The sequence below is a fragment of the Diplotaxodon limnothrissa genome, linkage group LG18, assembly GCF_057381915.1.
Source record: "Diplotaxodon limnothrissa isolate DT_005_m linkage group LG18, D_limnothrissa_male_GT1.1, whole genome shotgun sequence".
NCBI classification, from domain to species: Eukaryota; Metazoa; Chordata; class Actinopteri; order Cichliformes; family Cichlidae; genus Diplotaxodon; species Diplotaxodon limnothrissa.
Window position 1 is genome coordinate 42,297,432 of NC_140613.1, and position 17,746 is coordinate 42,315,177.

Consider the following 17,746-nt stretch of genomic DNA (forward strand, 5'->3'; position numbering starts at 1 on the left):
GCTGATTTCTTTTTCCAGTCAATTTCTTGTGTAATTTGGCACACCTCAGCCTTATTTTTCTCTGTTCTCCTTCCTTAAGAATGGCTTATTAACAGCCACCCTTCCAACTCAGATAACTTTTGATGAGGTTTCATGAAATGTTTACAGCACTTGAGTTACTCGCCACGGCCATCCTAAATGCTAAAAACACTAAACTTTAATTCTAAATTACGTAATTAACGTTAACCAGAAAAAACAAGCCAAAGTCGAAATGTTGCTGAGCTGACCTGTGGTATGCTATGTCTTCTAAAGCACGTATAATGTAAACAGAACTGGTCTTTGCACAGAAGCCTGTGGAGCTTCATAATTAACCTCAGTGTGTGAAGAGGACTCTCCATTTAATAATAGCTGTAATAAAATGTTCTGGCCGACGGTGTTAAACGCTGCACTTGGGTCTAGCAGGGAAGATTTCAACTTTTCAATATGAATGAAGGCTGAAAACTGATTAGATTAATGTCTGATGATCTTTTCCATGCTTCTTCAAGTTTGTAACACCAAACATATTAAAGGATGATGTAAGGCTCACAGGAAGAGTTTAATTAGACACACATTTACTATTTTTCTTTATACTCTTTCTTTCTTGACATGTTTAATATGATTACTATCAGAGGAGAAAATGAACCTTGTGTAGTCTAAAAACTTTTTTATTTAATCAAACTGTAATGTTGTTGAACTCTGACGGACGTGTCTTTTAATCTTGTCAACAAATCCTTAATCATCTAAATCTGCCATTTATCATCTTGTAAAATGTTCCCTCTGCTTCTGTTGCACATCTCCCCCCGACACTCTCTGCTTCACCTGTCCTGTGCAGCTGGTCCAACCCCTGCCTGCCTCCTTAAACTGGGGTGTTTAAATCTCTTTACCTCTGTTGTGAACTTCACACAAAGTTTGTGGTAACAAAATCAAACTGACGAGGATCTCGTTTGAAAAACACACACACTCACGAGACAAAATAAAAACAGACTGCTCAAAGCAAAAGCAGAGCCCTCACAGCTGGTAGTACAAACACAGTGACAACATGCGTATCAGATACCCTCAGTGCCAAAAGCATAAATATGAAAAAAATGTGATCACCAAGAATATCCTAAAAATGGCATTGAGGTGCGTGTTACAGTAAAGAAAAAAAAAAAGTAGCCAAATTTTCATCGGAAAATGTTGAATTTTAGTAAAAACAATGCTCTGTAGTTTGATACTGTCGTTACAGACAAAGCAGATGTTTAAAGCCTTTGGACGCACATTTGAAACGCACTCATTCTCCTTATCAGCTGGAAACATTAAAGCCGTAAAATGACTTTTTCAAACGGATAAAAACTATTGAACAGCAGCAATGTTGAGCCTGTTCCAAAATTTGAATGTACATGTGTTGAAGGTGCGGGTCTTGTTGAATTATTAAACATACTTTCTTTAATTTTTCGAGCCACAAAAACAACAACTTTTAATTTTCTTCTGCTTGAGTCTCGGCCTCGGGTAGCTCTACTTATCATTGCTCAATCAGTTGTCTGTTTGTGCTACTTTTTTTTCAAGGAGCAGTGGATTATTGGTAAGAGTGACTTTATGTGTTTAGTTACTTAGTGGAAGTACTGTGGATAGTTTTACCTTACATACATAGATCTACCAGTACAGCTTCTGAGGTATCTGTTTACAAAATGTTATAATCTATCCACAAGTTCTTTGCAATTTTACATTGATAAACATTATCCTTAACACATTTGGCCCACATAAAGTACTATGGCCATCACACGGTCATTTAGAATTGTTTAAATAACTCGTGTCTTAAGTCCTTCCATCAAACAGAAAATAAAAAAAGTCGCATGGTTCACTTTTACATCACAAAATGTTAGAAATATAAGCCGTTCATAACAACCTGAAAGGTTGGGAGTTTAAAATGCAAACCGATGGAAGCAGAAGTAGAAGACTATAATGTCTCAGAGCACACGGTGTCTATTAATGTGTAGACATGTATAAATAAGAGCTTAATAAAGATGCTTAATTTCTTAAGAAATAAACAGGTGGAGTGATCTTTATCAAAAGTGGATGTTGCATCTGTGGCTAAACCACTGTACCCAAAAAAACTTTAAAAATCTACTGTGTGTGAGGCTGTGTAAGTAAAGCTTGCCCTTCACACCTGCGTGTAATAAACCATTTGTTTGGGGTTGTGGATTTGGCACCTCAGCATTGTGAAAGTGGGGAAACATGTTTCTGGCTGTGCATAAGATTCCTCCTTACAACTTAGAATCTCAGTTCTAAATGAAATTCAGATGTTTTTTTAAGTATGGCTAATGTATTATTTGACTTCTAAGGCACACACACACACACACACACACACACACACACACACACACACACACACAAGAACAACACAGAGAAGAAGAAGAGGGGGTCGTTTTACTACACATCATAAAAACGCAATCATTCATCTTCCAACTGTATCTTTCTGTTCTGGCTTTAGAATCGTAGGTTGTTTACTGAGCCGTACTTTGGGAGTCATACTGTTGTGATACTGGGGAGAAAAGGGTAAGGTTTGATAGACTAAACCATTACACACACATAACTTGAAAAACCTAAAGAGTGTGTGAGACTGCTAGCTGTGTTGTTCAGCATTAAACTCATCTACAAATGTGTTAGTAAAGAGCGACTTGTACTTCTGTCCCATTAAGCAACGGTTTAACAAATTTCACTGCAAACTATAAAAGGAATCAGGATTTAAATAGAACATAGTAGTGATGGATTAAGTGCAGGAAACACTAGTATAAGGTGTCTATTGAACAAATCTCCTTCAGCGTTCAAAATGACCAAAGTGAGGACCACAGGCGTTTCTCTCGATTGGTTGTGTTCAGGGAAAAAGCAGCTAAATACACTGAGACTGCTCCACATTGTTAGCGAGTTAACTCTGGATATCTGTAGGTTTTGTCAAACTTGGAGTGAACAAAAGCAGAAAAACAGTAAAAGATGCAGACAGTGAAAGTCTGGTTTATTTCATGAACACAATGAAACATTTTACAGTCCACAGAGCAAAGTAGCATACATGATAAATAGATACACATAACATGAGAAGTAAAACTCGTCGTCTTACCACATGTTATATTCAGTAAACTTAAAATAACCACAGAAATTAGAGTTTAGTGTTTTAAGTCATCTATTAAAAAACATGAGTCAACATTACTGAAGTGACACTTTAACGATGCGTCTTATCACCGTGTTTATGATGATAAAACATGTTCTCTCGTTAGTAGATGTCTGCGCTGTCACTTGTCATGAAAATGTCCAGAGCCAGGGTTCCTCTTTAATCACCATTGATCATTAATAGGGTCACAAAAGATTTGTCACATTATCCCCATAAACAAAATGCTTTTATAGAAATCATTGTGATACAAATATTTAGATTCTTGATTCACAATGTGCACGAACTCAAAATCTTTAGAGGTTCATATTTATAAAGTATCGCAAATAATACATTTATACCATTGTATGAGCTACTTCTTGTAAAAAACTGATTGAAAAAAGCTCCTGTCGTGACCTTCCTTCTGTGAGGACACACACACACACACACACAGAGCGAGAGAGAGGGGGAGATCATTAGGATTGGAGGCGTTTTTGGATTTTCACTTATTGTTGGCTTTACAGTCACATAAAATTCATTCCAATTTTTTTGCCTTTGCTTCAATTAAGGTGTTTCTTTAAATCTACAGCAGCTTCCTTTTCAAAAAGTTTACTGACATAGTAAGGAAGTAGCTAGGGAACTCAGTAAGTATGAGCAACAACAGCTTAGGGACTGTTTCTACAATAAAGAGGAATTCATCATCATCCGCAGTTCATCAAAAAAAAAAAAAAAAAAAAAAAAAGCGCCATTAAAAACAATTCAGCAGATCCTCAAAGTATGGATACAATCTGTTTTCAGCTGTAGAGGTACGCTTCACGTACTTATCAACATGCAGTTTAGAGGCTTGCATTAGAGTGCTTTGGTACTTGGGCCTCTTTTATTTAGCACGGTTATACCATTGTGTATTTAGCTATATAAATATGCTCAAGAGTCTATTGTATGTTTGTCATGCAATTAAAAATTCAAAAATATAAATTTTAAATCAGTAACTTTGCAAATTTAGAGGAAATGTTTTTGGATAACAAATGTGTCACATTTTCAACAGGGTTTGAATAATCAGCGTTAACACAGAGACATTTATGCGCTGGGTATAACAGACATCCTTACCTTGGAGCAGAGAAACACGGTGTATTGTTGCTTTTCTCTATTGTATAAGCAGCGCCCGACTGTCAGAAACGCTCTGTGCGGGTAGCAAAGTCGGATCCAACGCACATCCAGGAATCTGTGTGAAAGAAAGGTCTCGCTGCAGCTAGGCTCTCAGGATAGTCAGGCTTTTATTTATATTTGCATTCTGGTGCGTTAAAGCAGCCTCTGTGTCCCGCTTGGATCCTCATTCCGAAAATTCAGATATTTAAATAAAATGGTGAATTGGCTAGTGATGAGGAGCCACTTAGATCCGTAAAATGAGGTTTGATTAAATTAAACTCTTATGAACAGCTATGAACTCTACCTCTCTGCTGATGTGTTCCAAACAAGCAATGTTTTCTACACGTCCAAACTGTGTGCTAACTACCTCACACCGCTGTGTCTGGGATCCGAAAAAATAAAAAGTTAAAACGCTATACCTTGGGGGGAATTGTGAAGTGCTGAGGAAACTACTGTGTGTCTGATGGGGTGTTTTTATATAGGTGGACTTGGTTTCAGTTGGCCTCTGACATGATAAGATAAAATAAAGGAAACTGTTTGTAATGGAACTACAGTGCTGGGATGCTCTTGATAAGGCAGCCTCTTTTATTGTTTTATGACTTGTTTTGCTGACTGTTGGGGGCCTAACTGTAACCAACTCTGTCTAACTGTTGCAGAGTTAAGAATCTGTAGTTTTTAGAAGTAACACAAGAAAAGTTTATTTCTAAAGGAAAACCTGTTGTTTGTGTTGGCTCTGCTTCTGGGTCCAGCTTGTGCGGTGAACTTCGGTTCATGACACTAATAGTTTTAAATAGAGCACCACAAACAACAGGTTTTCCTGTGTGTGTGTGTGTGTGTGTGTGTGTGTGTGTGTGTGTGTGTCCTCACAGAAGGAAGGTCACGACAGGAGCTTTTTTCAATCAGTTTTTTACAAGAAGTGTAGCTCATACAATGGTATAAATGTATTATTTGCGATACTTTATAAATATGAACCTCTAAAGATTTTGAGTTCGTGCACATTGTGAATCAAGAATCTAAATATTTGTATCACAATGATTTCTATAAAAGCATTTTGTTTATGGGGATAATGTGACAAATCTTTTGTGACCCTATTAATGATCAATGGTGATTAAAGAGGAACCCTGGCTCTGGACATTTTCATGACAAGTGACAGCGCTGACATCTACTAACGAGAGAACATGTTTTATCATCATAAACACGGTGATAAGACGCATCGTTAAAGCGTCACTTCAGTAATGTTGACTCATGTTTTTTAATAGATGACTTAAAACACTAAACTCTAATTTCTGTGGTTATTTTAAGTTTACAGAATATAACATGTGGTAAGACGACGAGTTTTACTTCTCACTGTCCGTGTTATGTGTATCTATTTATCATGTATGCTACTTTGCTCTGTGGACTGTAAAATGTTTCATTGTGTTCATGAAATAAACCAGACTTTCACTGTCTGCATCTTTTACTGTTTTTCTGCTTTTGTTCACTCCAAGTTTGACAAAACCTACAGATATCCAGAGTTAACTCGCTAACAATGTGGAGCAGTCTCAGTGTATTTAGCTGCTTTTTCCCTGAACACAACCAATCGAGAGAAACGCCTGTGGTCCTCACTTTGGTCATTTTGAACGCTGAAGGAGATTTGTTCAATAGACACCTTATACTAGTGTTTCCTGCACTTAATCCATCACTACTATGTTCTATTTAAATCCTGATTCCTTTTATAGTTTGCAGTGAAATTTGTTAAACCGTTGCTTAATGGGACAGAAGTACAAGTCGCTCTTTACTAACACATTTGTAGATGAGTTTAATGCTGAACAACACAGCTAGCAGTCTCACACACTCTTTAGGTTTTTCAAGTTATGTGTGTGTGTGTAAGGGTTTAGTCTATCAAACCTTACCCTTTTCTCCTCAGTATCACAATAGTATGACTCCCAAAGTACGGCTCAGTAAACAACCTACGATTCTAAAGACAGAACAGAAAGATACAGTTGGAAGATGAATGATTGCGTTTTTATGATGTGTAGTAAAACGACCCCCTCTTCTTCTTCTCTGTGTTGTTCTTGTGTGTGTGTGTGTGTGTGTGTGTGTGTGTGTGTGTGTGTGTGTGTGTGTGCCTTAGAAGTCAAATAATACATTAGCCATACTTAAAAAAACATCTGAATTTCATTTAGAACTGAGATTCTAAGTTGTAAGGAGGAATCTTATGCACAGCCAGAAACATGTTTCCCCACTTTCACAATGCTGAGGTGCCAAATCCACAACCCCAAACAAATGGTTTATTACACGCAGGTGTGAAGGGCAAGCTTTACTTACACAGCCTCACACACAGTAGATTTTTAAAGTTTTTTTGGGTACAGTGGTTTAGCCACAGATGCAACATCCACTTTTGATAAAGATCACTCCACCTGTTTATTTCTTAAGAAATTAAGCATCTTTATTAAGCTCTTATTTATACATGTCTACACATTAATAGACACCGTGTGCTCTGAGACATTATAGTCTTCTACTTCTGCTTCCATCGGTTTGCATTTTAAACTCCCAACCTTTCAGGTTGTTATGAACGGCTTATATTTCTAACATTTTGTGATGTAAAAGTGAACCATGCGACTTTTTTTATTTTCTGTTTGATGGAAGGACTTAAGACACGAGTTATTTAAACAATTCTAAATGACCGTGTGATGGCCATAGTACTTTATGTGGGCCAAATGTGTTAAGGATAATGTTTATCAATGTAAAATTGCAAAGAACCTTTGAATAGATTATAACATTTTGTAAACAGATACCTCAGAAGCTGTACTGGTAGATCTATGTATGTAAGGTAAAACTATCCACAGTACTTCCACTAAGTAACTAAACACATAAAGTCACTCTTACCAATAATCCACTGCTCCTTGAAAAAAAGTAGCACAAACAGACAACTGATTGAGCAATGATAAGTAGAGCTACCCGAGGCCGAGACTCAAGCAGAAGAAAATTAAAAGTTGTTGTTTTTGTGGCTCGAAAAATTAAAGAAAGTATGTTTAATAATTCAACAAGACCCGCACCTTCAACACATGTACATTCAAATTTTGGAACAGGCTCAACATTGCTGCTGTTCAATAGTTTTTATCCGTTTGAAAAAGTCATTTTACGGCTTTAATGTTTCCAGCTGATAAGGAGAATGAGTGCGTTTCAAATGTGCGTCCAAAGGCTTTAAACATCTGCTTTGTCTGTAACGACAGTATCAAACTACAGAGCATTGTTTTTACTAAAATTCAACATTTTCCGATGAAAATTTGGCTACTTTTTTTTTTTTCTTTACTGTAACACGCACCTCAATGCCATTTTTAGGATATTCTTGGTGATCACATTTTTTTCATATTTATGCTTTTGGCACTGAGGGTATCTGATACGCATGTTGTCACTGTGTTTGTACTACCAGCTGTGAGGGCTCTGCTTTTGCTTTGAGCAGTCTGTTTTTATTTTGTCTCGTGAGTGTGTGTGTTTTTCAAACGAGATCCTCGTCAGTTTGATTTTGTTACCACAAACTTTGTGTGAAGTTCACAACAGAGGTAAAGAGATTTAAACACCCCAGTTTAAGGAGGCAGGCAGGGGTTGGACCACCTGCACAGGGCTGGTGAAGCAGAGAGTGTCCGGGGGGAGATGTGCAACAGAAGCAGAGGGAACATTTTACAAGATGATAAATGGCAGATTTAGATGATTAAGGATTTGTTGACAAGATTAAAAGACACGTCCGTCAGAGTTCAACAACATTACAGTTTGATTAAATAAAAAAGTTTTTAGACTACACAAGGTTCATTTTCTCCTCTGATAGTAATCATATTAAACATGTCAAGAAAGAAAGAGTATAAAGAAAAATAGTAAATGTGTGTCTAATTAAACTCTTCCTGTGAGCCTTACATCATCCTTTAATATGTTTGGTGTTACAAACTTGAAGAAGCATGGAAAAGATCATCAGACATTAATCTAATCAGTTTTCAGCCTTCATTCATATTGAAAAGTTGAAATCTTCCCTGCTAGACCCAAGTGCAGCGTTTAACACCGTCGGCCAGAACATTTTATTACAGCTATTATTAAATGGAGAGTCCTCTTCACACACTGAGGTTAATTATGAAGCTCCACAGGCTTCTGTGCAAAGACCAGTTCTGTTTACATTATACGTGCTTTAGAAGACATAGCATACCACAGGTCAGCTCAGCAACATTTCGACTTTGGCTTGTTTTTTCTGGTTAACGTTAATTACGTAATTTAGAATTAAAGTTTAGTGTTTTTAGCATTTAGGATGGCCGTGGCGAGTAACTCAAGTGCTGTAAACATTTCATGAAACCTCATCAAAAGTTATCTGAGTTGGAAGGGTGGCTGTTAATAAGCCATTCTTAAGGAAGGAGAACAGAGAAAAATAAGGCTGAGGTGTGCCAAATTACACAAGAAATTGACTGGAAAAAGAAATCAGCTGTAATATGTCTTATGGAGTAATGAATCCAAATTTGAAATATGCATGGAAGAGGTCCGAAGAGAGATACAACAGTGAATGTCTATAGCCGTCTTTAACACAGCGTGGATACTCTACCGTGCTTTGAGGCTGGATTTCAGCCAGTGTTGTTGGAGCTCTTATCCAAATTAATCAAATTATGAATGTAGAAAAGTTCCACCAGATTTTGATCGACCATGTAATACCACGTAGTGTCTGATTGGCTTCAACTTCATTTTTCAGTGCGACAATGATCGCAAACATACTGCCAATGTAGTCAAAGTATGCCTGGATGAAACAACGCATCAGTCATGGATTGATCTCTCCAGGGTTCGAACCTCAAGATAATCGAAGCAGTGTGGGATCATCTTGACAGAAAACAAAACAAAAGGCAGCCAGCATCCAAAGAAGAGTCTCGGATGTCTTTCAAGAAGCCTGCAGAACTAAGAAATGACAAGAAAGCTTACCTATTAGAGTTTAAGCTGTGTTGAAGAATGAAAGGCAGCTTTAACTGGACAAAAGGGGGAAAAAAAATCCCACATTGACAGCTAACTCAAGAGACAAAAAGCATTAGAACTCAAGTCATTACCTTACTTAAGGATAAATAAGTTAATTAATTACATTAATGCATAAGCAGAAAATAACCTACAGTAACTGCTTTGCGATATGGAAGTGCAAAAGACAACTGAAAGGGAGGATAGTTTCTATATATGTGGTTTCTATTAAGGGACAGAGGAACGATAAGAAATCAAGGACAAGGAGTGTGGTGTAGATAAGTGAGGAAATCCGATCATTACTACAAATTTAGTTGAAATTTAAATATTTTAACTATGGTGCCTCCTGTGAGGGCTGTCTGTTTTCCACATTCTGCAACGGTAAAATACGACTTAGAGGCGGATATTTGTTTTACTTTATGGGCAACAGTTGTTCTTGCTGTTGACAAAACTCGCCTCATGGTTGACTCTGAGAAAAAAACTCTTTCCCACAGAGGGGAATAAACTTATTCGAATATGAGCTTTTTTCCACTAAGACTTGTTTTATGGGGAGATGTACGAAATTATTTACCGGGTTACAAGCAATGATAATATCGGATGTTGACTCCTCAGCGTCATCATTTTCTATCTATTGAGAAAACTTATTGTTAAAGTATTGAAGAAAAAAACTCCTCCTTGGCCCGCGGGGTGTGTGTGTGTGTGTGTGTGTGTGTGTGTGTGTGTGCCTTCTTGCGAACGCCGTCTGTTTTCCGCATTCTGCAACGGTAAAATACGACTTTGAGACGGATATTTGTTTTACCAAATGGACAATTGCTGTTGACAAAACTCGCCTCATGGTTGACTCTTTCCCACAGAGGGGGGTGCTTTAATAAACTTATTCGAATATGAGCTTTTTTCCCCGCTAAGACTTGTTTTATGGGGAGATGTACGAAATTATTTACCGGGTTACAAGCAATGATAATATCGGATGTTGACTCCTCAGCGTCATCATTTTTCTATCTATTGAGAAAACTTATTGTTAAAGTATTGAAGAAAAAAACTCCTCCTTGGCCCGCGGGGTGTGTGTGTGTGTGTGTGTGTGTGTGTGTGTGTGTGTGTGTGTGTGAGTGAGTGAAACAAGATCGCCTGTCGCTGGTTTGTTTTTCAGTCTCTCAAAAGGAAAAGTAGTATTCACTAAGGGATAGTTATTCGTTTTTTACACATAGGCAGCCTGTAGGTTACAAGCGGATAGAAAGTTCTTCTTTTCATCACAAGCTATGGTGTATCTTAAAGGTTTTTTAACAGCGTCTGTATTATAGGAAAATAAAATACTATTGAAATCTCTACAGGAAGTCACTCTTTATTTCCATTACAAACGCCGGTGCAGCTTAAGAAAGTAAAATTACATCCGCTCTGTCTCTCTATACATCACAGAATCATCTGCTGCATCACCGCTGTGCTTAGGGAACATGACGCAACAGGTCTGAAAATGACTAGACACTTCCGGAGTATTTCCGGTAGGGTCATAAGGTCCGGATCGAGGCCTTCCATAGTAAATATGCTGTATTTGAATATGTCATATTCAAAGCCTTCTTCTTTGGGAGAGCAGATCTCATCGGACACAGGAACGCTGCGGGGCTGCAGAAGGAAATCCATCTTGTGTCTGTGCCTTAGAAATTGTGACGGACTCCACCTCTCTGCTTTTTTATTCCCCTCCAACAGATGGCGCGCTTCCGGAGGTTTCCCCCTCCCTCTAAAAACTTTTTTTCCCAACAACAGATGACGCGCTTCCGGAGGTTTCCCCCCCCCCCCTTCTCAGGATGCAATTCGACACGGTTAGCAACAGATGGCGCGCTTCCGGGGTTCACCCCCCTTTCTCAGGATGCGATTCGTCACGCGGGGGGTTTCCCACCCCCCTTCTCCGGATGCGATTCGTCACGCTCATTACACGCTTCCGGGGGGGAGGGGCGGGAGGTCAAAAGGTCGTGATTAGGGCCATCAATCACTTCGGATCAAATTTTGTCATAAGCTGTATGGGATTAACTCTCTTTCACATCTCAGTTCAGCTTCACAGTATCTGCGGGATGCTGTTAATTTTCAGCAAGACAATAAGCAAAAAGACCCTCCAGCTTCCTAATTGGCAAACCATGGGTCTCTATAACCTAATCCAACCTAAACCCACCAAACACAGATGGTTCAGGATGAGATGAACTACAGAGTCAAAGAAAAAATAACAGCTTTCAGGAGAACTTCCTCCAGACTGTTGGGAAACCTCCTGTTGCAGTAAATATGTAGAAATTAGCTGTATTACTATTACAGCTAATATCTGATAGACAAACATGCAATAAAGTTGCTTACCTGCTGTCAAAGCCTCCGCTGCTGCATCAGAGGCAAGAGTTTTACTGCTGTAAAAAGCCTTTTTAGCAGCAGTAGGTGAAGGACTAGGGCTGGGACCTGGGCTTGCAGATGGAGACTGGGTTGGTGTTGTGCCTTTCCTGTAGAAATGTGGGCTCCCCGAAAGAGATTTCTCTTTTGTCTCCTCTCTGGGCTTCTCAGTTACATCTTGCGAGTCACTGTACTTCTGCAGTGTGTAGTCGGGTCCTAGAAACAAACACAAACACACACACACACACACACACACACACACACACACACACAAAGACTTTTTGTTCTCTACACTTAGTTTGAAAGACAGATCAAAGTCAGATCGGACACAGCTGCCTTAAAAAACCCCCCAAAAAAACAAAAAATAATTACAGTTGGAACAGTTACAAATTTGGACACCATGTATCAACACCACTGTGGTGGAGGTGTGGTCTGTAGCTCCGCTGCAGAAGAGGGGTGGCACAGTGGGCTCAGAGCACAGTGCCAGAGAGGCTGGCAGTGCAGCTGGGGCCAGTCTGCTAATCAGGCTCTTCCTTTTTACTGACGCAGGGACCTGGCAGAGGGTTGTTGTTGCCAAGCTGAGACATGTCAGCTGCAAAGCTGCCACAACAAAACTCAAAGAAGTCTTTAAATAAATGGTCACTTACCTGAAAACGCTGTTTACTGGGTCTGTCTATCACAGTTGTCCCGAAAACGCAGGACGCATGTCAGATCCATAGCCTGTACAGCTGGCCCAGCTGCTGGGTCAGATGGCGGCAGAGCTCACAGCCGTGCACAAACAGTACATGGTGGTGCGTAAGGGGAAACTGAAGACACTCCTGGCCACAGCAGAGGGGTGTCAGTGGCCTATGGACGAGTGGTTGCTGCTGCTATGGAGGGAGGCTTAGATGGTGGCCCTGAGCTTGCTGCCGGCATCGCGGTGCTTTCCCAACATCTGCCGGGCCATGCTGGACCGCTGGCAATTCTGGAAAAGTGCAATGTCGGCAGAGTATTGGCCCTTCACTCAGCAGTTCATGGGCCCAGCGGTTCTCTGATGTGGTGGCTGCAGCCCGGGGGATCAGAGGGGGAAGCGTGGCAGTTTGAGCTGGTGGACCTTGAACAATTCGTGGAGGGGTTCCCTGGGAAGACAGCGCAATGGGTCCACTGCCCTCGACCAGCGAGCCTGGAGGTGGTAGTCATGCTGGCAGAGATCCACAAGCAGCATGGCTAGAGGAGACTGAGAGACGCGGCCGCCTAACGAGTGGGATGAGGCCAGTCTCAGCTCCGAGATGCTGGTTTCCCTTCTGTGCTGCAATCACATCTCCCTGTTCTGCCTTCCCAGGCACTGCACCAGGACCCACACGAGCTTGGGGCAGGAGTGTTGGAGGTGCACGTGATAAGGACACATCTGCTGGGAATGTCTATGGATGGAGGTCAGACAGGTGTTCCATGTTGCAGGCCCTCCAACACCCTCTATCCATCTGAGAGGGACGTACAGCACACCGGTAAGTTACCAAGGGGGTATACACAAGGCTATATGGTGGACTTGGGCTGCATCCAGAACCTGGTCCCCCAAACTCTGATCTAACCCAGGGTTGGAGTCAGAGTGGGTGAGTATCTCTTGAAAGCGATACTGACTGACTGACTAGTGCACATCGCTCATGTCTTTCACACTGAAAGAAATGTGCAAATTATTAGAGATTCAATTTATCTGGACCAGCATCTACCACTTTCAGACAGCCAGGTTGGTGGAGCATGTGGGCTTCATAGATAATTGGCAAACCTTCTGGAGGAAACCTGGTCTTGTTAGGAGAGACGGCATCCATCCCACTTTGGATGGAGCAGCTCTCATTTCTAGAAATATGGACAAATTTATTAAACCCCCCAAAATATGACTATCCAGAGTTGGGACCAGGAAGCAGAGTTGCAGTCTTACACGCCTCTCTGCAGCTTCTCTCCTCCTGCTACTTCCCCAAAAACCCATCTCCATAGAGACTGTGTCAGCTTCCAAACAGACAAAAAACAAACTAAAAACCAGCAACAAACAACTTAAACATAAACAATTACAAAGAAAGAACAATACAGCATCCACATCTGAACCAAAGAGTAAAACAGTGAAATGTGGATTATTAAATATTAGGTCTCTCTCCTCCAAGTCTCTGTTAGTACATGACTTAATAATTGATCAACAAATCGATTTACTCTGCCTTACAGAAACCTGGTTGCAGCAGGATGATTATGTTAGTTTAAATGAATCAACACCCCCGAGTCATTCTAACTACCAGAAACCTCGAAGCACATGCCGAGGGGGCGGTGTGGCAGCAATTTTTCAATTAAATTCAGTTTTATTTATATAGCGCCAAATCACAACAAAAGTCGCCTCAAGGCGCTTCATAGATACAGAGAAAAACCCAACAATCATATGACCCCCTATGAGCAAGCACTTTGGCGACAGTGGGAAGGAAAAACTCCCTTTTAACAGGAAGAAACCTCCAGCAGAACCAGGCTCAGGGAGGGGCGGGGCCATCTGCTGCGACCGGTTGGGGTGAGAGAAGGAAGACAGGATAAAGACATGCTGTGGAAGAGAGACAGAGGTTAATAACAGATATGATTCAATGCAGAGAGGTCTGTTAACACATAGTGAGTGAGAAAGGTGACTGGAAAGGAAAAACTAAATGCATCATGGGAATCCCCGGCAGCCTACGTCTATTGCAGCATAACTAAGGGAGGATTCAGGGTCACCTGGTCCAGCCCTAACTATATGCTTTAGCAAAAAGGAAAGTTTTAAGCCTAATCTTGAAAGTAGAGATAGTGTCTGTCTCCTGAATCCAAACTGAAGCTGGTTCCACAGAAGAGGGGCCTGAAAACTGAAGGCTCTGCCTCCCATTCTACTTTTAAATATTCTAGGAACAACAAGTAGGCCTGCAGAGCGAGAGCGAAGTGCTCTAATAGGGTGATATGGTACTACAAGGTCATTAAGATAAGATGGGGCCTGATTATTTAAGACCTTGTATGTGAGGAGCAGGATTTTGAATTCAATTCTGGATTTAACAGGAAGCCAAAACAGGAGAAATCTGCTCTCTCTTTCTAGTCCCTGTCAGGACTCTTGCTGCAGCATTTTGGATTAGCTGAAGGCTTTTCAGGGAGTTTTTAGGACTTCCTGATAATAATGAATTACAGTCGTCCAGCCTGGAAGTAATAAATGCATGAACTAGTTTTTCAGCGTCACTCTGAGACAGGATATTTCTAATTTTAGAGATGTTGCGCAAATGGAAGAACGCAGTCTTACATATTTGTTTAATATGTGCGTTGAAGGACATGTCCTGGTCAAAAATGACTCCAAGGTTCCTCACCGCGTTACTGGAGGCCAAGGTAATGCCATCCAGAGTAAGAATCTGCTTAGATACCATATTTCTAGGCTTTTCAGGGCCGAGTACAATAACCTCAGTTTGATCTGAATGAAGAAGCAGAAAGTTAGCGGCCATCCAGGTCTTTATGTCTTTAAGACATTCCTGCAGTTTAACTCATTGGTGTGTGTTATCTGGCTTCATGGACAGATAGAGCTGGGTGTCATCAGCATAGCAGTGTAAATGTATGCTATGTCTTCTAATGATGCTGCCTAAGGGAAGCATGTATAATGTAAACAGAATTGGTCCTAGCACTGAACCCTGTGGAACTCCATAATTAACCTCAGTGTGTGAAGAGGACTCTCCATTTACATGCACAAACTGGAGTCTATTAGATAGATATGATACAAACCACTGCAGTGCAGTACCTGTAATACCTACAGCATGTTCTAATCGCTCTAATAGGATATTATGGTCGACAGTATCGAACGCTGCACAACGCTTTCACACCAGCCTATTAATCAACCAAAGACCCAGACAGACTTTTAATTCATTTGAAAGCCTGATGCTTAGCCTCGTCCACCCCAGATTTAAAACTCAGAAACCAGTCTTACTTGTTATCATCTATCGTCCACCTGGGCCTTACACAGAGTTTGTCTGATTTCTCAGACTTTTTATCTGATTTAGTTCTGAGCTCAGATAAAATAATTATATTGTACGACTCTGGATACTGTAGCTCCAGTGAAAACTAAGGTCTCTAATCAGAAGTATTTGACTCCGTGGAATAATTCTCAAACACGTACCCTAAAGCAGATGACTCGTAAGCTGGAGAGGAAATGGCGTGTCACAAATTTAGAGGATCATCATTTAGCCTGGAGAAATAGTTTGCTGCTTTATAAGAAAGCCCTCCGCAAAGCCAGAACATCTTACTATTCATCACTGATTGAAGAAAATAAGAACAACCCCAGGTTTCTCTTCAGCTCTGTAGCCAGGCTGACAAACAGTCAGAGCTCTGTTGAGCCAACCATCCCTTTAACGTTAACCAGTAATGACTTCATGAACTTCTTCACAAATAACATTTTTATCATTAGAGAAAAAATTACCAATAATCATCCCACAGATGTAATATTATCTACAGCTACTCTTAGTACCATTGATGTTAAGTTAGACTCTTTTTCTCCAATTGATCTTTCTGAGTTAGCTTCAATAATTACTTCCTCCAAACCATCAACGTGTCTTTTAGACCCCATTCCTACAAAACTGCTCAAAGAAGTCCTGCCATTAATTAATTCTTCGATCTTAACCTCCTAGGACCTGCGTCCACATATGTGGACATCACATTTTGGGTTATTTAGACCAAAATACTCAATTTTGCTCTACAAGGGCCTGATATCCACTCCACCGAGGACATTATACTGCTACTGTTCTATCGAAATTTTAAATGAATATCCTCATATGTGGCTCTCATTTTTCTCAGAAACAAAAATTAGGTAAAAAAAAAAATCTGGCAAATCTTTGTTTTTACATTCATCAGGACCCAATCAGCCCAAATACCAAATAGAAATTAAAAATGCATGCCGTGGAAGAGTTTGGGTCTTAGGAGGTTAAATATGATCAACCTATCTCTAATGATCGGCTATGTACCACAGGCCTTCAAGCTGGCTGTAGTTAAACCTTTACTCAAAAAGCATCTCTAGACCCAGCAGTCTTAGCTAATTATAGGCCAATCTCCAACCTTCCTTTCATATCAAACATCCTTGAAAGAGTAGTTGTCAAACAGCTAACAGATCATCTGCAGAGGAATGGCTTATTTGAAGAGTTTCAGTCAGGTTTCAGAGCTCATCACAGCACAGAAACAGCTTTAGTGAAGGTTACAAATGATCTTCTTATGGCCTCTGACAGTGGACAACTTAGTGCATGCCATGTATACAGTACGTAGCATATAACTGTTTGAATATTCAGATGAGAAACTTCCATCAGGACACCGAGTTATGGAGAAAAAAAGTGGCCCTGTTGTTGCATTTCAGCACACATCCCCGGTAAAGTCAAAACAATCCAGACTACGATGGTGAGAGTGGACGAAGCTGTGAAAGGCTGGCCATTCCTGAGGCTCATGTGAGCAAACACGAGGCCAAAGCTAATACAACTTTGAATCTGTCACAGTCATACATAACAGAGAAGGAAGCTGGAGGAACTATATGAAGCTGAGCAGAAATGTCTAAAACAGGAAAATGAAGCATTTGATAGATTTTGAAAGCGCAGCAGAGGCAGAGAAAAGGAGATTCCAGTCTATGCAAGGCCAGCAACAAGATAATTGGTACTATCACCACCACTTGGTGTCCTGGTCAACAACAGCACCCACAGTGACCACACTGGATCTATCTAGTTCCTGTGGGGTCACCCACAGGTAGTGCCTGGCCTATCCACTACTCTCCTGTACCACAGCAGTCCATGTCACCCGTTGCCCAAAAGACTGATGTCTGTCCCTCTATCAAAGTCTCGACAATTCTTGACAATGCACTGAACATGAAGAGACTTCAAAACCAACAAATGTCTCAGGTGCAACCCACCTGTGTAATTAAAACATTAACCAGCAGGTGATGATAGTTTCTCCAATGAGCGTTTTTCCTTTTTTAGTGCAGTCAGCTAGAGAGCTGAGTGACGTGGGTGCTGAACCGAAAGCACTCTGTACACTTCCATTTAAGTCTCTTCAAGGCACTTTATTTTGTAAGGTACCCTACAATAATACAGAGAAAAGATCAACAATCAGATGAACTCAAATACACAGTGTCAAACTCAAATACACAGTGGG

At 40.5% G+C, this 17,746-nt stretch overlaps 1 protein-coding gene across 4 annotated transcripts in view; it reads right to left on the reverse strand.

The window, feature by feature from the left end:
- The window catches only part of LOC146614210 (junctophilin-1-like), a 68,952-nt gene that overhangs the window by 14,085 nt on the left and 37,121 nt on the right, over nucleotides 1-17,746 (reverse strand). For all 4 annotated transcript variants that reach the window (XM_085378745.1, XM_085378746.1, XM_085378744.1 and 1 more), the window contains exon 4: nucleotides 11,582-11,824. In XM_085378745.1, coding sequence (XP_085234871.1) covers nucleotides 11,582-11,824 — 243 coding nt within the window. The remainder of the gene's footprint in view (nucleotides 1-11,581; nucleotides 11,825-17,746) is intronic.